Source organism: Dipodomys spectabilis, unplaced genomic scaffold (genome assembly GCF_019054845.1).
Source record: "Dipodomys spectabilis isolate Male_0828 unplaced genomic scaffold, ASM1905484v1 ptg000081l, whole genome shotgun sequence".
NCBI classification, from domain to species: domain Eukaryota; kingdom Metazoa; phylum Chordata; class Mammalia; order Rodentia; family Heteromyidae; genus Dipodomys; species Dipodomys spectabilis.
Genome location: NW_024870758.1, coordinates 6888493 through 6912197, shown reverse-complemented (window position 1 = coordinate 6912197; position 23705 = coordinate 6888493). Strand labels below are relative to the sequence as shown.

At 32.6% G+C, this 23705-nt stretch overlaps 1 protein-coding gene across 1 annotated transcript in view; it reads left to right on the top strand.

The window, feature by feature from the left end:
- Positions 1-23705, top strand: part of Lrp1b (LDL receptor related protein 1B) — a 1466647-nt gene that overhangs the window by 1122469 nt on the left and 320473 nt on the right. The window contains 1 exon segment of the mRNA XM_042683428.1: positions 2683-2887. Coding sequence (XP_042539362.1) covers positions 2683-2887 — 205 coding nt within the window.

Below are 23705 nucleotides of genomic sequence, written 5' to 3'. Positions count from 1 at the left end.
AGAAGCTCTTTTTAGTTGGGATGATGGAAGAAAAAATCTAAGGAATGAAAAGTAAAAAAGATAATGATTAACCCCAACCCTTTATCAGAAGAAGATTCCATAAATTGATCAGAAATGATTATAAGCTTGGGCGCTTACAGAGTCAGACGAATGGTTACACTTAGTTCACTTCATTGAGCAGCATATCATTTGGAGAAATTTTTCAAGATTGAGAAATATAAAGACCTGATTCAAGCAGCTCAGGTGCCTTTGTTCAAAAAATCTCTGGCTTGATAGTGCAGATTAGCCACATCAACTTACCAACTACTTCACTTACTTATATGACTCATATAGATAAATCAATAGACGTCAATATTTAAACATTAGATGTCAATGTTTAACTCTGAGATTCACTAGAAATATCAGAATAGTAAAAACAAAGAAGAAACAGTTCCAACATAAAAATTTAAAAAATGGCCAAGGAGTTCATGAATCAATTGAAACATATGGAGGTAACTGTGAATATTTTATACCATTAATTTAATTAAGGAGTGCTTTGTCCTAAACTTATTGCATAGATTAAAATTTCACTTTGCAAATAGCAAGCTTTGAATTTGAGTTAAACTTATCAGTCTATTTAACTGGAAAATTACTTGCAATTAAAAATTTAAATATAAAAATAATAATCATGATACATATCAATGAAACCTTCAAGTAGCCACTGTGTATTAATGTATTAACAGACACTTAAGTCTAAAATTATCAACAAAATGCTCTTTTTGGCAAAAAAAAAACTGATTCTATACTGATTTCCATACATATATACTTATTTTCCATACTGGATTATTTTAAACAACTTTTTCATTCATAGATCAGATTAATTTTTTTAACATAGAACTGAAGGTAACTAAGATCTCCTCAATAGATTTGTTGAATGCTTTTTAGAAAATATCAGATAGAAAGGTTAGTCTTTTGAATTTATCTTTTTCCAATAATAGGCATAACAAGATTCTCAAAAACTAAAAATAATTTAAAATTTCATATAGAAGATTGTTCTTCAAGTGTTTTTTTCTTTTTGTCTTGTTTGTTAGTTTAATCTGTCTTTGGGAGGGTAAGGATAAGGCAATGAAATGGTGGTACAATGAAAAGGTGAACAAATGCAGCAGTGGTACTCACTAAACACTATGTTAAAAATGAACTATACAAATTGTAGGTGAGAATGAAAGGGAAAAACTAGCAAAGATGTAGGAAAGGAATGATATTGTCCCAAAATAAATTTACTTATTACCTGAAATACATAACTGTAGCTATTCTGTACATTACCTTTACAATAAAAATTAAAATTAAGAAAAATAAAACACAACTTTCTCAATGGATATGGTTTATTATTTTTAAGTAGCAAGTAGAAAGCTTTATAAAAATATTTTTCAGTAGTAGGCTTCACAAGTGTCTCAAAAATAAATAGTTAACAAATCTGTTGGTTTGATCCCTATATTGTACTTCAAAGATTACATATGGAAATGTTTTACACAATTGTGCTGTAAATATAAAATATTGCATTAGTACTTTTTCTTAATTACTATGTACTAAACATAATGTTCCAGAGGTTGAAACTAGCCAACTTACTCATTTCATTCCATTTCTTTGTTTCTTCCTGTAATAGTTTAGTATAACCTAATGTAATAAACTCTGTTATGATCTTACAGATACATAGTAAGTAAAGAGCTGTTTGAGGGCTGGGAAGGTGGCTCTGTGGTAGAGCGCTTGCCTTGCATGCCCTAGGCCCTGGGTTCGATTCCTCAGCACCACATAAGCAAAAAGAAAAAAGCCAGAAATGGTGCTGTGGCTCAAGTGGTAAAGCACTAGCCTTGAGCTGAAGAGCAGAGGGACAGCGCCCAGGCCCAGAGTTCAGGCCCCATGACTGGACCCCCCCCCCCAAAAAAAAAAGAGCTGTTTGAGTTAAAATGGGGCTTAGAGACTAGAACTTGTCAGCCCTCATAAACTTTCAGGGACATGTAATTGTCTCCAAATACCGTAGGGCTTCCTCAAAGTGTGGTTTTACCAATACTGGTCTGAAATATTTAGTAAAATCTAACAAATCACATGTTTAAATATTTGAAATTTGTACCTAAAATTCAAGAAAGAATATTATATTTTTTAATTATACTGAAAGGATGAAAATAAAAATAACTTTGGAAATACAAAAATTTGGTCATTTTATTCCCTCCATAACAAAGATAAAAGAAATGCAGAATAAATATCCAAATACTGAAACAGTAGGGAGATTTTAATATTTATGCATTGTAGAAAAGAAATATAGTTAGGACAATTATATCATAGCCATTTCCAAGTTGACTGTACCATATCTACTCAAATATATGTTTGTACTACATAGAAAATTTAAGATTCTTCTTTTATTAATTCAAACAAATCCTTGTTACTCATCAAACTGAGTCAATTTGTTATTTGAAGGAAATAAGAGAAGTACTGTCCTTCAGAAATATTTGCAGACTTTACTCAAGAACCCTAGAAATATATTTGTACACATACAATGTCAGTCTCTCCTCTATCTCCCAGTGTACTTTAAGAGTTTTATAACCATCATACTGTGTGATTACACAGTATGTCAATATTTTCCTTTGACTTAAGTAGTTTGCATGGTTACTTTTTGTCAATGAAAAATTTAATATGATTTTCCTTTAGTTTAATGTTTTGGACCAACTGGAATGAACAGTACCCAAGCATCATGAGATCAACACTGACTGGGAACAATGCTCAGGTGGTGGTCAGTGCAGACCTGCTCACTCCAAATGGCCTCACCATCGACCATCGTGCAGAGAAGCTCTATTTCTCAGATGGAAGCTTGGGAAAAATTGAAAGGTGTGAATATGACGGATCCCAAAGACATGTAAGTTAATCCAGAATTTTCCAATTAGAGCTTTATACAGTAACTTTGGAAAACATATACTTTTATATTCCTAAAGTATGTCTATTGAGAAATTTTGAAATAGCTTATTTCAATCTATTCAATTTTAATAATCTATTCAAGTACAAAAAATAACTCTCTTGATATTTTGAAACTATTTTCAGCTGCATTTGCTGCTGTAGAGACACGTGATCTTTTATAAATGCTATTCTCCATGCAATAATGAAATCTTTCCTAGTTATTAAGTGAACTGGAATTGTTTGAATAATTTGCATATACTTTATGGTTATTTATAGTTGTCAATAATATGAAATGAAATTAGTTAGCTGTCCTAGAATAGAAGGAAATTAGAAAAGAATGCAATGTGAAGAGAAGAAAACTAGGTTCCTCATTCAGCCAGACTTAGGATCTCATTAGGGTCTCAGTGTCTTTTCTCTGGGTTCCAAATGAAGTGTTAATGGAGGGGTGATTAGGCTCTCCCTGGAGTACCCCAGAAGCAGGTATTTTGGGGCTGATGAACCACAAAAGCTTAATCCTACAGAAGTAGTAATTTTGAAATACAGAAGGCTTGAGGGAGGAGCATTAGATCTGCTTGTGACATCCCTGGAGGAATCCTCCCCCACATTCAGTGTCTCCTGGAGGAGGAATCATCCCCTTTCATCAGCTCTCTGAGGATTCAATGCAGTCTTCTATATGGGGAAGGACTAACAATAGAATGGATGGGAAAAATTTTTGAAAGTCGGCTAGTAAATCTATTCCAATTTTTCTTAGAGCATATTTAATGTTAGTAAATTTAGTTGTAAATTTATTTAATTCATGAAAATTGTAAAGCAAATCCTGAATTTAAGCCTTCCTTTAAATATTAACCAATTGACTATTGCCAATGCTTCTACAGCATCTAATTAATATATAAAAACAAAGCTAAAATGGACATCAATATGATACTCTCTAACTTTGTAAAACCTTGCGGCAGGTATTGTGAATTCCAACAGCTAAAAGTAATGGTGGTTTTCTTTACATTTAATAGTGGAAATAAAATAATGTTAATTCAAAAATGTATAGTAAAACAATATAACTTCTTTGTATTTCAGTTTCAATTCTCAAATCTCAAGGCCAGATGTTATACTGGACAGAATTTTCATCTCAAAACCTTCCTTAAACCATAAACCCATACACAGAACATTTTGTGTTGAATCTTTTATGAAAGTTCATCATGTAATATCCCAGTGTCTGTTTGTCTTGGATTTTGGCAGCAATTGTTATTCTTTTTTAAAAAAGAAGAAAATCCATCTATATGCCAATGTTCATGGCAACCAGATGGATTACAGTTATCACCTACATGGAAAGCATTGTGAGTTGTGTTAGTCCAATGAGGTTGGCTTAACAAAATGCCACTCATATTTGGTTTTCCTTCAGCAACTACATTGTTATATATGTATTTAATTGATTTTCCCCACATGATACCTATAATAACTACAGAATTAATTATTTTTTTCATATTGGATTCATTGTACAAGACACAGGAGAAATTGTTAATAGAGTAAAATTATAGTGTAAAAAGCATATATAAGAAATAAGCTTGAAAATGTAAAAATTCTATAAAAAATCACCATGAAACTTAAGAAGACATGCAAAACATTGTTCAGTGTAAAAAGTCAAACAAAGCTGATGGCTGTAATAAAACAATTCCAAGGAGCAGCCAGGGGAGTAAAAATTTCACAAAGGAACATTTGTTGTATAATTAGATATTCCCTGACTTTGGATGAAGCAAGCAATGGTAGACAGCAATTGCTAGAGTTGAATGATCAAATATCCCTAACAAGATGGAGGGAAGAGAGTTAAGTTAGCTATTGCAATGAAGAATATTTGAAAGATTATGTCTGTAATGAAAGGGAAGTAAACTATGTTTAAGTTAATTGACAGTGAAGTATGGAGAAATTCTTGTAAATTTATTGATTGAGTGGTGGTAAATGCTATAGATGAATTCATTAGGTTTTTTTGTGTATAACACAGTTTTAGTAATATTATGGAACTTTCAGGAGGCTGAAGTATAAAACTTACTTCGCTACATAGGACACATTTTCTGACTTTATAAATTTAAGATGCCATTGTTCTATTCAAAGTACACTTGGAAAAACTTGTTTATCTTTGAATTTCCATAGAAATTAAAGTATGAGAAAGTATGTTTCAAACAATAAGCATTCCTACACATTTCAATAGATTTTCAAGCCTTTTCTATGGTCATGTTCACTATATGTCTTTAGTTGAGAACTAGTATATCACTTTGTCTGATCAGAAAACCATTTGTTAAAAAATATGGTATATAGTATGCTCAGTATTTGTGGAGATTTAAAAATGTTTATATCCTATGTACAGATCACTATGGTTAGGCAGACATTTAAAAATGAAGCCATTCTTCCAGCCATTTTACACAGAGGCTACTTTGAGACAGATTTTACATTCTTCCTGAAGGTGTGCTTGGGTGATGATTCTGTATTTATGCTACTTTCTGCTGTATTAGGGAAGCAAGAAATGTGCCACCACACCAAGATTCTTCCATGAAAATGGAATCTTACAAACTTTATTTCCTCCTGGAGTGGGACACATGACCCTGAAAATCGCTGCTTTCTATGTAGCTTTATATAACTTGTTTGGCTATTAGTCAAGAAAGCTTTTGTAAACATTTTTACCCTTACTGCCCTCTAACTAGCATCTTACTGATTTAGACCTCTAAGTAGTTATTATTATAGGTGTGATCCCCTAATGACCTGACGAAAAGTTTTATTTACAAAAATACTCTTTTTGACATTAATGAGGAAATGGAGATGAGTGAGCCATAATCCAAAACCAGCCCAGTTAAACAAGATCATACCTCAATAACAAAGCACACTGGAACATTCTTGTAATTTCTACTACTTGGAAGGGAGAGATCAAAGTCTAAGCCCAACAAACACAAAACTGAGATACACGGCCTGAGGAAGATCGAGAAAAAAAAGTACTGGGTTGTAGCTCAAGTGTTAAAACATGCAAGCTCTGATCCCCAGTGCATCCAAAAAATCCAGATACTTCTCTTTGTTACATTTCTGAAATGTAAAAAACCTTGTCTTATGATTGATTTATTGTATTACACTTAGAGATTTATTTTATTGTTCTATTTTATCTTAGTCTCTGGCCAACTTAAATATAAGTCCACAGATAAGTCCACAGACATGCATTGATAACAATTCCACAATTGCCTAGGCTTTCCTAATTTTAATGTCCCTGCCTAGTTTTTGTACCTATTGAGGAATACATTCTCTAGTTAGTGGTAAACAGCTGAATAGTCTTGGGTAATCTACTTATTGAATATAAAAGAAAGCAGACAATAAATTAATTTTGTTTCATCTTTGTTTCTGTTCAATTTCTGTCATTTCTAGTGTTCCAGTAGCTGAAACAATGACTAATCTTGAAAGGGTCTAAGACAGCATGATTATAGCCTTTCTCCTTGCAGCTCCCATAAGTGTTAATCATTTCCTTTCCTGGAAGGGTACCTGCTATCTGAGTGACACAACCCTTGTGAAGAGATGTTTGTGTTCCTGGAACTGCCATTTCTGATGATGGGTCTTATGTCTGACATTCTTTTAGAAACTTTGTCCATAGTTGTTTTAAAGAATACTCTCAGGCAGAAGAACTCAATCCTAGAACAGTTTTGAATGAGAATTCAGGATGATCTAGCTCCCCAATAAATAAAATGAGATAGCATTAATTTATTTTGAAGAAAGGGAAGTTTTAAAACAAACATATTAATAGTAAGTATTATCAATCACAAGCTTATCACTTTGTTAGAAAATATTTACTTATAAAACAAGTTAAATAATTCAATAAAGAAATATTTTAAATTATTCAATAAATAAATGTTTAAGTTGAAATGTACATATGTATATATATAACATCTATCTGTTTACCTTTTATCTAACTTACATATCTATTTTTTATCTAAACTATATGTATTTCTATGAATCTATTTTTTCACATATTTCAAAGACAATGTGGGAAACTGAAAACCGATTTTTGAGTCAGAGAAGAGTAACATTTCTGAAAAAAATAATTTAGAACTCAAAACCACTTTCTATTATTAAAGACATGACAGCAGACTACTTCCAATTTTGTTAAAGGTTAAGTATTTTGATGTATAAATTTTGGTTGTTGATATAAAGAACGAGAATGAGTGTGGACAGTCACTAAAACTTCAGTGTACTAAAAATGTTCATAACATTACCTGAAAGAATCTAGTAATATTTCATGGATCAGGAAGTTTTGACACCAAAACGTACTTAAAAACTTTGTATGCTTCCATGTCAAATACTTACGCATATGATGGTTCCAAAAATCTCAATTATTGTAAATTTTCTCTTATTTTTGACAAATTTTTGTAGCATCAAATGTGGGCCTATTTTAAAATTACTATTTTAGTCAAATCTTTCTTGAAACTTTTCCAAATTTGACATTTAAAAATGAACTTTAATATAAAGAAGATATACATACATCTAGCAATTCATAACATTATAGGAACATGGAACGTATAAATCCTCAAAATTAAGGAGTAAAAGACAAGACAGCATTGAAATATCTTCACTTACGTATAAAATAACCACGAGGGTGTAGCTATGGAAACAAACTTACATCAACCATCTTACACTAGATACTCATTGAAAATAGTGGTGGGTAATGTGATTTCCAAAACTGGTGATAAGATCATGAAAAAATTCTAGACAAAACCATCTCTCAGTCTATGTGAAACTGAAAAGAACTAAAACAAAAATGTGGCCTTGATATTATTAAAAATGTGTGTGTGTGAGGATAAAAGTGATTTTTAGGTTCAGATAATTGCAAATAGAGTTTTACCTTTGTTCATCTTGTAAGACCTTGGTTCATCTTTAAATCTGACTGACTCTCAGATAATTCACTGTATAGAATGAACACCTGTGCATTGTAGGGAATCCAGTTCTTACACTTGCCCACCAAATTACCTCGCCCTAGCCCCTTAATTATAAATAACATCTTTCCAGAACACAAACAGTGAATGGAGCTATCACCCTTAAGCAACATTAACAAGAGTAAGTGATTGCATGGGATCTTTCTACTCTGTCTAGAATGTTAAAACAAATGTAGTTCTATCTCAAACACACTGTGGTGCTGTCTATCAACGCTTCCAGAAACATTGGCAAGAAGTAGAACACCAGTTAACAGATCTCTGTAGAACTGGAATTTTAAGAGGTGAGCCAATGAAATATAAAGAACTCCCTGTATCCACTGCCTTTCACCAAAATATCATCAAACTTGTCATGAAAATCCTATTGACCACTGAAACCTGAAATGCTCTTAAAATCTCAGTTGTTTTAATGGCTTTGACACCAGTCTGAATTCAAAGTATACCACTAAATACCCATATTATTATATCCAATTTTAGCTCAGCTTATTTTAAATATCCTTGGGCATGAGTAATTATACTCTAACCTTTTAATTATTAAACTCTTAAGAGATTAAATAAAATGTGAGGCAAAGACATGACAATCAAATTCTAAACATCATTAAAATTATTGCTTAACCAGTATTAACTCTTTAAAAAATAAAATTTATTGTAAAGGTGATATACAACAGAGTTACAGTTACATAAGTCAGGTAATGAATAAATACCTTTTGATCAGTGTCATCCCTTCCCTCCTTCTCTCCCAGTTTTTCCACTCTAGACTTTCCTCCCCTCCAGTCATATAGTTCATTTCCAACATAGTGTCTAGTGGGTTTCACTGCTGAATTAATTCACCCATTTTCCCACCATGTCTGTGCTTCCCCTTCTTCTCTCCAAACCAGATAAGCTTATATACAAGACAAAGGTACAGAAATAATAAAAACAATTTACAAAAGTAATAAACCAAAGTAAAAAGGAAAGAAAAAAAGAAGAAAACAAAAGAAAAATATATTGCAAATAGTGCAATAAAAACACATATTAATGCTTTTAAAATAGTTTTCTCTTTTAATTTTATTTCTTGTATTTATTTTTTGTTTATGTGATAATGGGGAATTAAACCTGGGGCCTCATGCATAGTAGATTAGCACTCTATCACTAAGCCACATTCCCAACCTATATACTAATTCTTATAAGGATTTTTAATACATAGTAGTTGAATGAAAATGGAGTAAATGTATTAATACATTATCCTGTAAATGAGACCCATAAAAAGTAATGAATGAAAAAAAGTTTGTATTAATATTCTCAGAGTACTATAACAAAATACAATCGATTGGACATTTTAAATAGCAGAAACTTATTTCTCAAACCTTCTGGTAGCTAATTTGCAAGTTTTCTGAAAATTGAGAATAGAACAAATGCTTTTTACAATAGAGCTAAATACTAAGCAGGGCATTGCAAAGGTTACCAGATGCTCTGGCTTCTGTAACTCTAAGGAATAAACAGTTAGCAGTTAATATCTTAAATATTTAGGTGAGGATACCATTTAGAACTTAAAAATTCTGGCAACAGATTTTTTCAAAAACCTAAAGAGAGAAATGAATATAATTTTTCCAAGAAAACTTCCAAGAATAGCTATCCCCTTTACAACATCATCAGAAAATAAAAGTAAAAACTTGTCAAAATAATGATTTCCACATCCTTTCCAAAGCAGTGCTTGTTCCTTCATGTTCCACCCCTGTTCAATCATTAGCAACCACTAATATGCTTTCCAATTTCATAAATATGTAACTTCAAGAAAGTTATATGATTGAATTACAGAGCATGTCAACTTTGGAATTAAGCTTCAGAGATTAGACCTTCAACATAAATTTTTACTATACACAATTCATCCTATGGCAATTCTCATCTATAAATGCAGATATTCTACTGTGTTTTAGACATTCATTTGTTGAACATCATAGTATACTTTGTAGTTTAAATTAGAGTGTGATGATCTTTGTATATCAGTTTTTGGCTTAACATAATTTTTCTGTGGCTAATGAATAAAAGTCCATTTCTTATATTGTATGTTAGTTATATGTTTACTTTTATTTTTAAAGAAACCACCACTCTGATTTATAGAAAGGCTATACTTATAGGTTCTTCAATGCTCTTCATGGGTTCTTTAATGCACAATATAATGGGATTTTGTTGAATAGGCAGTTTGTAAATACTTTCTCTTTTTCAGATTTTGTCCTAAATTCTCTACATTTTTTCAAAGTAAAATTTAACTAAAATTTAGCATAATAGTCTGCCACTGCCAATATCTCAGAGAATTTATCCTATTTTTGTCTAAAATGTTTTATAGTTTAAACTTTGATTCATGGTCTCTCTGTCTCTGTCTCTGTCTCTCTCTCTCTCTCTATCTATCTTATGGATCATCCATCTATAATGCATGCTGGACATGCATGGTACCATTAAGCCACCTTCCAAGCCCTTGTAGTCTATTTTAATTATTATTTTTCTTATAGAATATAAAATACAAATCTGCCTTTTTTTCTTGTGATAGTCCATAATTTCTCCATTTAATTACTTGAGAAACATTATCAGAAACTATTTGTAAATATTTATATGTGCCTATCTGCTTTTTATGTATTCTTTCACTTATTCATGGATCTATCCTTGCACCAGTGTGGTTCATTAGCTATATTTTGTCTTTTATATTATTAACTATACAATGTGTGAAAATTGTGTAGATTTTTTTCTCTCATTTTATTATTTCCAAAATTGTTTTGTTTTCCACCATAACTTAGAATAGTCTATCTATATCCAAAAAGAATATTAACGTATATGGAGAGATTGTTTTGTTTTTAATTTTATTTTACATATCTAGATCTACATTTCAACATCTAGATCTACATTATTTACAAATATATTTATATAATCAGTCAACTAGTGTCATTTTTACCAGTTTGGGTAAAATTTAGGAACTTTATATTCCTTTCCGTTCCTTTAGATTCTTCCATTTGTAATTTAATTGCCCTAGTATATTTCCATATATCTATTTAGAAGCATATAGGATAATGTTAGATTTCTGTTGTTTCAATCATCAGAAGTTACTGAGAAAGTTCAAACTGAAAGGAAAATCCTGTTTGATTTAAATCAATTTGTTCTTCTTTGTTTCATGGTATTTGGGTTTCCTTCTTTTATTACAAGTCTTGTTTTAAAAAGACTACTCTACTCTTCCTTTGAAGATCTGATGGTAGAAAATTCTTTTACATTCCATCTAAGAGTGTGTTGAATTCGTTTTTTTATTTCCGAAGAATATTTTAACTTCTGGGGACAGTTGTTTTATTTTACACAAGTACAATCTGTAAATATTTTGATGGCATGCATAATGCTTTGATATGGATACACATATATTGTAAAAAGATTAAGTCAAACTAATGTACTCAGTTTTTGTACAATAGATAATGCAAAAGCTTATTCCTCCTAGCCAATTAGAATTTTATGCCCTTTAACAAACATCTCCTCCCTCTCTACCCATATATATTTTACCTGCTAGGCTATCCTCTACTTAGGAGTTTAACTTTTATTATATTTTAAATTTTTCACTTGAATGAAATTCATTCACATGAATGAAATGTTTGTGTCTATGCATTGTTAATTTCACTTAGTACATGTCCTCCAGATGCACCCATGTTTTTACAGAATTTCCAAATTTTAATTCTGATGTGACTTGACATAAATTTTGTGGGATTTTTTCCTCTTGAATTTGCTCAGGTTTTTGAGTATGTAGGCTTATGTATTGGAAAGTGTTTACTGATTGTTTATCAAATAATTTTCAATTACTGAAAACTTCTCCTGTGTAGACATTTACCATATAAGTGCCTTGTATTTTCTTATAATTGCACATGTCAATTAAGATTTGCTTCTTTTTTTATTTTTTCTTTTCTAGTCTATTTTCTTATGTGGTTCAGAATGAAGTTTTTTGTTTTTATTATTGTGTTTGATGCTTGAATTGATTCATGCTTCTTTACCTTCCAATATGCTATGAAGCTCAACGATTTTTTGTGTTTTTTTTAAGTTAATATGCTTTTAATTTCTAAGTTGCCATTAGGCCCTGGTTTATACTTTTTCTTTGTGAAAAATTTTCCATTTCTTCTCCACGGCTTTCACTTTTCAAATTTGGCTCAAGTGTGCCTGTCATTAGTCAATGGAACATTTTTATTGGCCACTTTACAAATTTTGACAGATAATTTTAACAGTTCTGTCACTTTGATTGTGTGCTTTATTGATATGACTTTATTTTATTCCCTTTGTAATCTTCTGTGTTCGTGATTTGATGAATGATTTGGATAGAACCATTAGAGTTTCATTTTGTTTTGTGAAACTCCATGAGCTTTACTTGGTATTAATCTGGCAAGACAAGAGGAGGGTGCTGTGATGTTATTGACAAGTGGAATTACAGGTACAAAATCCCCAACTGATATCTGAACTGGATTAGGACTTCTGTGTACTTAGGTTTGAGGACTGGGAATTCACACTTCCTATTTGGTGCATGTGTTCCCACCTAGATGGATGATGATGAAATACTTGACTCTTCACTGGGTATGTCCTGGCATCAGTCCAAATAGGAATGAGTAGGCATACTGTTGCTGCTAGAAATGTAAGGAAGTCCATCTTCTCTATTCATTCTTTACTAGGACAGGTATGTGTACGTCTCTTGTTTATTTGGCATGAGTATGGCACTTTTTACATAATATGATTTTTTTTCTATTTCTAATCTGTCCTTCTTTTGGTGTATTTGGCTTAAGTGAGAGGAGTTTTATTAGGTTACTTATTTTCTTTATGTTGACATTTCTAGGTTTCAATCTTAATCAGTTACAGGTTTAAGATAATGAAACAAAACTAAAAACAAGGAAATTATTATCACATCATTCCCTGGTCTCAAACTACCTACCTGGGTCTCTTTCCTCTCTCAATTATTTTCAGCCATCTTATGTTTATATTATATATAATTGCCATGGCTTTAGATATAGTTTGGGAAATAAATAAAGTATATATACTCTATTTTCCAGAAGCAAAAGTTAGCATGCTCATAATTTCTTAGAAACGTGCGATGGCAAAATGAAAATACCTTGCTTTAAACTTACAATCATATATATTTATTATATTCTGCAGTTAGCAGAACCACTATGTGTGGATTTCAATTTGAAGAAACATTCTTGGGGCCTGATCTCAGGGCCTGGGCACTATCCTTCAGCTATTTTGCTCAGAACAAGCATTATCCATTTGACAGCTCCATTTCTAGCTTTTTGTTGGTTAATTGTTAAGAGTTTACAAATACTAGTCTTCAACCTAACAGAAATAAATATGGAGAAGGTGAACAGAGTGGATTACCTAAGTTTTATCATCTAAGTAGTACATGGTCATATATTAAGGCTCATATGACCATGTGATATAGCTACACATAGGATTCTCTGTAAAGGAATACAATAAATCCTGAAATTGATAGTGATGGCTGTTTCAGTTCTAAAGTTACGGGTGATTCAGAGAAAATTATTATTTTTTATTTCAAAAGCTTGTTCTAGGCTTAGGATTATCTTCAGGTCTACATACAACTATATCATTTACTCTGCAACTTGACTAGACCAGCTATTGGAGAATATGCATAAGGAAATTATGCTATATCTTAGTTATTTTAGTAAAGGAGTACAGGCTTAGCATACTTTTCAAAAAACAGTGTGATGTGGCAGAAATAAATACATTTTTGTTTTGGGGCTAGATATGAATTTCAAACCTGAGACCATGACTTATTGTTATCTTCATACTCTACATTTTTGTGTAAAATATCATAAAACCATTTATTTCTTATAGTTTGTATTTTGAACAGTTAAAGTATCTCTCATTTACAACCTGGTATCTGATGAGAATTAACAAATATTTATTGTCATAAATTCCTCATGAGTTACATAAATTTAAAAATGAATCCAACTTAAAATATTGTAACTCTGTTATACATATTTATGTAAACATGCATTTGAATTATAATAAAGTATAAATTGCTTAATTGCCTCTTCTATAGGACTTTAACATGTACAATGAATATATTTATTTTTTCATTTTTGCATCACCATTAATTATCACAAAATTTGCATATTCCTGTATTTTTCTGAGTGATAAATGAAAACATAAACATGACAATTATAAGAATGTTTTCTGTGAATTTAATTTTTAAAAAGTCTTTTCAGTATTAAACCCAAGACAAAATTTATCTATTTCAAATATCCTCCAGGGTAATTTTCTCAACTCCGTGCCAAAGATATTCCTTTGTGGTGAGATAGCATGATATTGCGTTAGGGCTAATGGTGTTTATTTCTAACACAATCCCTTTGATTTAAATCCACATACATTTTCAGTGACAGCTAAGCTTGGTTAGTCTTGCAAATTAAACTATTACTGAAGCTAGACTCTCTCAAAAGAAATGTGTTCCTAGACAAGAATAATGGTCAGTATCTAGGGCAACTAGTGTATTCACCCAGAAAATAACTGGTGTTCCTTCAGCCTGAGATACTGCTACTGATGGATTGATTTAATATTTTTTGGAAGCTTTCAATTTGTTAGGCATCAGACAGAATTTACAAAAGACTAGCCGCTGCCTGCCTCATTGTATAAATTCATATACAATGATTAAATGACCGAGAGCCAAGGGAAGTTAGCCTTTCTGCCTGCATATATTGCTCAAATTTCTCCCATATTAATTTTACTCAGGTACTGAACCGAGAGCTAACACATGAATAATTTTAAAAAAATACTTTATTTTGCAAACAAAATCCACAGACAAGGAAACACAGGAGACTGAAAAGGGTCATACCCATTTATGGTAATCCAAGTTACCATAAATGAATTTCCAATTATTCTGAAGTTCTAATTTTTGTATTATCAGGTTGATTTCAATGTATATCTTATTTCTTTTATACGCACACACACACACACACACACACATACAAAGGTGAGCACCAGTGGTTCATACTTGTAATCGCAGCTACTTAGGAGACTGCGTTCAGGAGAATTGTGATTGCAAGACAGCACTGATGGAAAAGTGTACAATATTCATTCTTATCCAGAAAAATACAGTGCCTTTCATAAAAGGTATGATAAGAAGCAAAACATAGGATGATCACAGTTCCAGTATATACCTAGGTAGAAAGCAAGACCTTTCTCAAAACTAAGGAATGCAAAGAAGGATTGTCAGCATGGTTCAGGGATATAGCACTTGCATAGCATTCAGAAGGCCAGAAGGTGAAAGACTAATATCACCAAAAAGAAAGATAAATAAACATAAAAGCAGCCAAGTACATGATTTGTTTTTCAGGTTGAATGCGCTTGTCTGTAGGCCTTCAATTTACAAGGCTATTTTAAGAATGTATTTCATTTATATGAGGAGATTTGAGAGTACAAATAAGCTAAGAAAAAATCTAAATTTCTACTTCTTTCTACTGTACTAATCAATGAAATCCCAAAAGGATTATGATGATGATTTCTTCTTGCTAGATTATTATATGCAAAAGAGATGACTACTATCTGCAAAGTAGAAAAGCAGTGAACCCACTTCCTCAAGTCCTTCTAAACAGGTACTATTCTATAGATCGAGGCTCTATTTTCATGACTTAAGCAACTTCTAAAGGCCCTACCTCTTAGTACAGGTTAATTAACCTTGGAAGCTAATCAAATGAATTTTGTGAGACATTTACATCACATATCAGCTAATTTAAGAAAAAGGAGAGGTTATATTTTTCTTTCTTTTGGATGGTTCTGAATCAGAGTGGTGCTCTTCCCACCAAACTACAAAAGGAACATATTTTATTAATAATGCATCAGAGAAGAAGATGATTTCTTAAAATGTACATTATAATCTCCTAGCAATCCTTTATATAGTAATGGTTTTTGATCTTCATGAAGAATAATTAAATAAAGAATTCCTAGGTAAGGCATAGTTCTCAACTCTACTTTTAAAACACTCTGTTGATTTCTGGCACATTCAATACTGGGCTTCAGAAGAGAATTTTCCTAGGGTGCATTCAAATGGGAATTGAATAAGAAAATGAGAAGCTTTTGTTGTTTTGTTTTGTTTTGCCAATCGTGGAATATGAACTCAGGGCCTGGACACTGTCCCAGAGATTTTGCTGTATTACTTGAGCCTCAGCTGTACTTCTCCTTTTGTTTGTGAAATGGAGATAAGTCTCACAGATTTTCCTCCATAAGCTTCTTTTTAAATCATTATCTTCAGATCTTAGTCTCCTGAGATTATAGGTGTGAGCCAAAAGTACCTAGCTGAGAATAACATTTTTTATGGTTATAGTTTGTAAAGACTTAAGTATACTGTAGTAGAGTAAAAATGTATTAGTCCACCATATTCTTTCACCTACTCAGTATTTCTTAGAAGACTTTCATAGTCTTGAATTATGAAGGTACCCAATGTTTTCTCCAAGATATGAGACAGGTATCATAGGATCTGACAGTGGAGGTGAACAGAGATAGTATCAAGTTAATCTTGTAGTGTAATGATTTTTCTATTGTTAATGCAACCTCAATCCTCCCCTTGATTTAAATAGAAAACGTAAGCTTATTGCTAGTTTTTTTTTTTAATGCTTTGCCTGGTGACACTACAAGAGGGGGAAGGGGAGAAGAGAAGAGGGAGAAAAGAGAAAAGAAAAGAGAGAGAGATTAGAGAGAAGAGGTGAGCTAAAGAAAAGTAACCGATCTCAGGTCAGTTGAGGTTATTAGTTGCTGAGTATAAAGTCAGAAATCAAACAAAATTCACAGGACATAGATGACCAATTTTTTTCAACTGTAACAAAATCTTACAAGTTCTCTGATATTTTAAAAATAAATAATATTGCATATTATTATTTTACTACATCTTTGTACTATGAAAAACATTTATTTTACCATTTGCATTGTGGTTCAAATGTATATACCAGGTTTTAGAACCAAAAATTCAAATAGAGGCCTAAGGCTGGAAAAATGTGTTACTTAACAAACCAAGCAGACTGGATTCAAATGGTAGCAAGCCTGCCTAGAAAGCACAAGTTCAATTCTCAAAAACAATTTAAAAAAAAAGGAAATCATGAATTATGAAACAAAATATATGTATTTTTCATTTTACTTTAAACCAAGCATATTATTATTAATATGAAGAAGTAAGAAATTAGAATAGTTAAATACACTCATTGATCTTCAAGTATTTTTTTTACTTATTTAAAATCAAAATAGTCAAATATTAACTTATTTTAAACATGTCCAGATATTTTGACAATTATTTAGCAGTCTTGTGATTCTGACTTCGTATCTTTCCCTTCTGTCTTCTTATATCAAAAAAAAATAGAGGAAGTAAATAACAGCAAGGATGCAAAGTTCATGTCTGCACTTGAACTTCGGGAGAGCTCACTGGGCTGACATGTTGCAGTGATAAATTATACAGCTAGTTCAGTTCTTTGATTTATTGTTGCAGTAGACATGAGTGTGATGACTGACATTAACATGTGTTCCATAGACAGCTGGGCTGAGCAATATTTTATTTCTCTTCCCCCATTTTCAAGTGTGTAGTTTGAAAAGTAAAAAAGAAAACAAACTGACAAATACAGGAGACTATTCCTTCTGCAGCCCTCCCAGCAGACCATTGAAATAATGGCTTTTAAATTGAGAAGTCCCAAAGCTCTACTCTACTTCTAGTCTCTCTCAAAGGGCCACTTAAAAAAAGATAAAACCCCACTGACTTCTATGAATTAAGTTTTGTGAATTCAGACTGTAGTTTTTTTCTTTTCCATTCTTTGTATAAATACATAATGACAGGCTTCATCTGCATTCCCTCATTCTTTCTCGGTCTTAGGAGCTATCTTGGGAATTAAGATTCTTGACATTCACAATCAAAGAAATTACTTAATAGGCAGCTATAACCCTCTTTTAAAAGGAAAACATTTATTTTGTCAGGAATCTAATCCTTTTCTGTTTTAAATTAGAATATGTGCAGAGGTGTAAATTACCTCAGGATTACAGTTGTGTTCCATCATGCCATCTGGGAGCATGTGTATAGTTGGGAACACAAGACTCATAAGAATGTATAAGGCCCTCTATTCTCTCTGTTCTTTGAACATAGCTGGAGTGCTGTGTGAAATGTATGATATTACTTGATCACAAGATTTATTTTTGTTCAGCATCAATATTTAATATTTCTAGACTTTGTGTCTGTTTTGTCCAGAACTGTGAATTGCACATTACCAAGTTATGTACTCTATATACATGAATATTGTAGAAATGCAAGACACTGGGTCAAAGAACAGAGTTTTTATTGATACAACCAGCTCAACAGCCAGAGTACAAATGAGGCATTGGTCTCTCTTAGCTAGACCTGGTAAAGCTAGTGAGAATTATTAAAATATCTGGAAGGAAATAGAGCTCAGGTTGCAGTGCATGGATGGCAAGGAAGAACAATGGGTTTCCTTCTAGTTATATGTAATACAGATGCAATCATCCTCATTCCCTCCAGCAAAGAGAGTAGGAAATCAAAACAAAACTTTTAGTCCCTTCAGAGTTCTGGAGAAAAGGATCCAAATTTTCATCTTGTCCTTTTTGAGTATAAATTTGACTTTTCAAGGGCCAGATAAATACAGAGCATTGCTTGGTTTGTAAGGCCAAGGGGGGCCACCCATATTTTGGCATTAGTTCTTCTTATTTCATTTTTGATAGTTTGAGTTATTTGTCAGGTAAACAGGGAGCCTTGAAGTTTAATATATGAATCTAGACCTCATGTCATTTATATCTCATGGGAAAATAAGTTGTATTATCTTGTTGGATAAGCTAGTTTAAATTTTTAGATATATAAAGGTAATAATATATCTGAAAAACTACAAGGAAATATTCCCTTTCAAAAATAAATATCTGTATATGTGATATATATGATAAATATGATACATAATGTGATAAATTACACAACTAGTTCAGTTCTTTGGTTTATTGTGGCAATAGATCATGAGTGTGATGACTGACATTAACATGTCATCCATAGATAGCTGGGTTAAGCTGTATTTTTTATCTCTTCTCATATATATATATATATATATATATATATATATATATATATATATATATTTCTGTGTCTCATATGGTATAATTTTATCCCAAAAACTGGAAAATAATTTTCTTCCACAATATTAAATTATTTAGTTTTTCACCTTTCTTCTCTGAAGGAAACTTCAAAGATTCTTCTTTGTTCCTGTCTTATCGTCCTCTCCTTACCCTCAGGAAACTTTACTTTTTTTTCATTCCTCTTCAATCACAAGTGGTATAGTGAACCAAACAAAGATACCTGTTCTCCCAGGAAAGTGATTATAATAGAAAAATACAAACTAAATATGGTTAAGTAAATACATGATGAATTAGATGGGGATACATGCTGAAAATATAATCATTAGGAAGAAGGACCTTAGCTTTGTCATTTTCACAATGTCTTAATCATAGACTTGTGTTGTCCAATCAGCATGAAAATACTTCCTAAGCTTAATTCTAAATCTAAAATACCTGTCTTTATAGATATGAATAAAAGTGAAATAAGTAAAATAAATATAAAACTATCTTTAATAAGCTAAGTTCCCTTGGAAAACAATTAAAATCTAAATATGATTAGGACATACAAAAACAATGTTATCATATATTACAATTTGTGACTTATAATATTTTTAACTAATCATATTATTATGCTTACCAGTAACTTCTAAGCATAAGTTAGAGGTTAGAAGTATTTATGAACATTTACTCTGATATGACTTTTCCAATTTTTTAAATACATTTTTTTATTGTAAAGATACTGTACAAAGTGGTTACAGTTACATGAGTAAGGTAATGAGTAAATTTCCTATGGAGCATTGTTACTCCCTCCTTTGTTTTCCCTCCCCACCTTCCCAACTCTTCCCTCCCCCACCCCCAAGATGTAAAGTTTGTTTTCAACATAGTGTCTTGTACATTTTATTGTTACAATGGGTCAACCATTATCCTGATTGCAGCTGTTAGTTCCCTTCTTCTCCCCAAATTAGAAAAATGTATATGTAAGATAAAGGGCACTGGATTCAAATACACTGAAAACAGGGGTTCTAGCAAGAGGGAAGATCATACAAAAGAAACAAAAAAAATCACACAATTCATTATAAGTATATTAAAAACAACAGCAACAAAATTAAAACCTCTTGTGACCCTATCTTGAGGTTCATTTTGCTTAGCATGATCTTATATGGTCATATGTGCATAGTTGTTCTTTTTTCTACCTTTTATGCTTGTCCTAGACCTATACTAGTTATTACAAATAAGGGAAACCATGGGACCTATGTTCTTTGGGCCTGGCTTACTTCACTTAATATAATTTTTTCCAACTGTTTCCAATTCCTAACAAAGGGAGCTGTGCCATTCTTTCTGATGGAGGCATAGAATTCATATATATATATATATATATGTATATATATATATATTATATATATACATTTTCTTGATCCATTCATCTACTGAGGGGCATCTGTAATGGCTCGATATTTTAGCTATGGTGAATAATGCTGCGATAAGCACAGTTATGCTGGTAGCTTTACTATGGTAGTGTTGGTGATCATTTGGGTAAATGTCCAGAAGTGGGATTTCTGGGTCATAGGGGAGCTCTATGTATAGCCTTTGGAGGATTTCTGGGTCATAGGGGAGCTCTATGTCCAGTCAATACACTCTCACCAACACAGTTGGATTTCTTTCTGCCACAACCCATCCAGCATCTGTTGTTATGAGCTTTCTTGATTTTAGCCATTCTAACTGGGGTGAGGTAGAATCTCACTGTTGTTTTGATTTGCATTTCTCTTATGGGCATAGAAGTTGAGCATTTTCTTCATGTGTTTATTGGCCATACTTATTTCCTCTGCATAGATGTCTTTCTTTAAGTCATTAGCCCAATGGTTGATGGGATGATTTTTTTTCTTTGAGGATTTGTTTTTTGGGGATTTAATTTTTTGAGTTCTAAGTATATTTCAGATGAAAATCCCTTGTCTGTTATATAGTTAGTGAAGATCTTATCCCAGTCCATGGGCTTTCTATTGATCTTACTATGTCTTTGCTATGCAGGAGCTCTTAAGTTTCATGCAATACCATTTGTCCAAACTTTCTTTGATTTGCTGTGTTTCTGGATCTTTATTAAAAAAATTTCAGCCTGTGCTAAGGAGCCCTAGAGTTTTTCCTATTCCTTCCTGTAATGTTTTCAAGCTGTCTGCTATGACTTCGAGGCCTTTGATCCATTTGGAGTTGATTCTAGTTCAGGGCGATATATAAGGATCTACATTTAGTTTTCTTCAGGTGTTCAACCAATTTTTCCAGCACCATTTACTGAAGAGGATGCCTTTCTTACATTCTATTTTTTTAGCTTCGTTATTGAAGATTAGGTGACTATAGGTCTATGGGATCATTTCTGGGTCTTCACTTCTATTGCATTGGTCCTCAGGTCTGTTCTTGTGCCAGTACCAAGCTTTTTGATTACTATGGCTTTGCAGTAGTGTTTGAAATTTGATATTGATATTCCTCCAGCACTGTTCTTTCTGCTAAGAATTGTTTTTGCTATTTGGGGTCTTTTATTGTTCCATATGAATTTTTGAATTGCTTCTTCTATTTCATTGAAGAATGAGGTTGGAATATTGATAAGTTTCACATTGAATTTGTAGATATCCTTTGGCAGTACTGCCAATTTCACAGTATTGATCCTCCCAATCCAGGAACATGGGAGGTTTTTCCAGTTCCTTACTTCTGCTTTAATTTCCTTTTCCAGGGTTTTAAAGTTTTCATCATAGAGGTCCTATACTACTTTAGTTATGTTAACTCCTAGGTATTTTGTTTGGGGGGGGCTATTACTAAAAGAGTTGCTTTCCTGATTTCAGCCATGCTCTTCTCAATATTTGCTTACAGAAAAGCCATCCATTTTTGAGAGTTTATTTTATACCCTGCTACATTGCCAAATTTTCAGATCAGCTATAGTAACTTGGGATGGAGTCTGTGGGGGTGCTTTACATGCAAGATCATGTCATCTGCAAAGAGGGAGAGTTTTACTTCATCTTTCCCTATTTCAATCCCCTTTATGTTTGAATATTGTCTTATTCCTCTTGCTAGGCATTCTAATACTAAATTGAAGAGAAGTGGAGACAGTGGATATCCCTGTCTTGTTTCTGAATTTAGATGAAATGGCTTAACCTTTTCTCCATTAAGCATAATGCTGGCTATACATTTGACCTACACAGCCTTTATTATATTGAGGAATGTTCCATGGATTCCTAGTTTCTCCAGAGCTTTCATCATAAAAGGTTTTTGTTGTTGCTGTTTTTGTTTTTTCTCTTGGTAATAGGGCTTGAACTCTGGGGCTGAGGGCTGTCCTTCAGCTCTTCAGCTCAAGGCTAGTGCTCTACCACTTGAGCTACAGCACCACTGGTGGTTTTTCATGGACTTTCCTGCCCGGGCTGGCTTTGAACAGCAATCCTCAGATCTCAGCCTCCTGAGTAGCTAGGATTACAGGCTAAAGCCATCGACCCCCAGCTTTTGACCAATTCTTTTTCTGCATCCATTGAAATAATTATGTGGGTTTTTATCCTTGCTCTTATTGATGTGAATAATTATATTGATTTATTTGCTTATATTGAAACAGCTTTGCATCCCTGAAATGAATCCTGTTTGATCATGGTGTATGATTTTTTTTCATGAGTTGTTGAAGTTGATTGGCCAAAATTTTGTTCAGAAGTTTTCTGTCGGTGTTCATCAAAAATATAGGTCTATAGTTCTCTTTCTTTGATGAGGCCTTGACTGGTTTGGGAATGAGGGTTAAGATGGCTTCATAAAAAGAGTTTGGTAGTGAACTTTCACTTTCAATTTCATTGAAGAGTTGGAGGAGTTCTGCTTTGAAGACCTTACAGAATGCAGCTATAAAACAATCTGGTCCTGGGCTTTTCTTGGGTTGGAGGTCTCTTATTCCTGTTTCTATTTTGATGCTTGATATGGGTCTGTTAAGTTGGTTTAAATCATCGTGGTTTAGTTTTGACATGTAGTAGTTGCTAGAAATTTTCCATTTCTTCCAGATTCTTAAGCTTATTAGCATAAAGGATTGAGATGTATTCCCTTTTAATGTTCTGGATCATGGTTGTTTCTGTGGGATTGTTTCTATTCTCATCTCTGAGTTTGTTCATTTGGGTGTGTTCCCTTCTTTTTCTAATAACATTTGCTAAGGGTCTGTCAATTTATTTAATTGTTTTGAAGAACCACCTCTTTGTTTTGTTCATACTATGCTTTTTTGGGGGGGGACTCTAATTCATTTAATTCCGATTTACTGTTATTTATTTGTTTCTGTCTACTGGATTGGGGTTTAGCTTGTTGCTCTGTTTCAAGGTGCTTCGGGTGCCTCATTAAATTAGTGGGTTCAGATATCTCCGATTTGTTGAAATAGAAACTCAGAGCTATAAACTTGCCTGTGAGTACTGCCTTGCTATGTCCCAGGGGAGCCTGTAATTTGTGTGTTCATTTTTATTAAATATTATGAACATTTGAATTTCAATTCTAATCTCTTCCATGACCGACTGGTGGTCCAACAGTGTGTTGTTCAGTCTCCATGTGTTACAAGATTATTTTTGGTGGCTAATTTTATTCCCTTGTGGTCTGAGAGAATGCAGGGCCTAATTTCAATGTTTCTGAATTTGGACAAATTCCCTTTGTGATCTAAAATGTGGTGTGTTTTGGAGAATGTTCCATGTGTTGCTAAGAACATGTATTCTGATGCTGCTGGGTTAAATATTAGGTAGATTTCTGTGA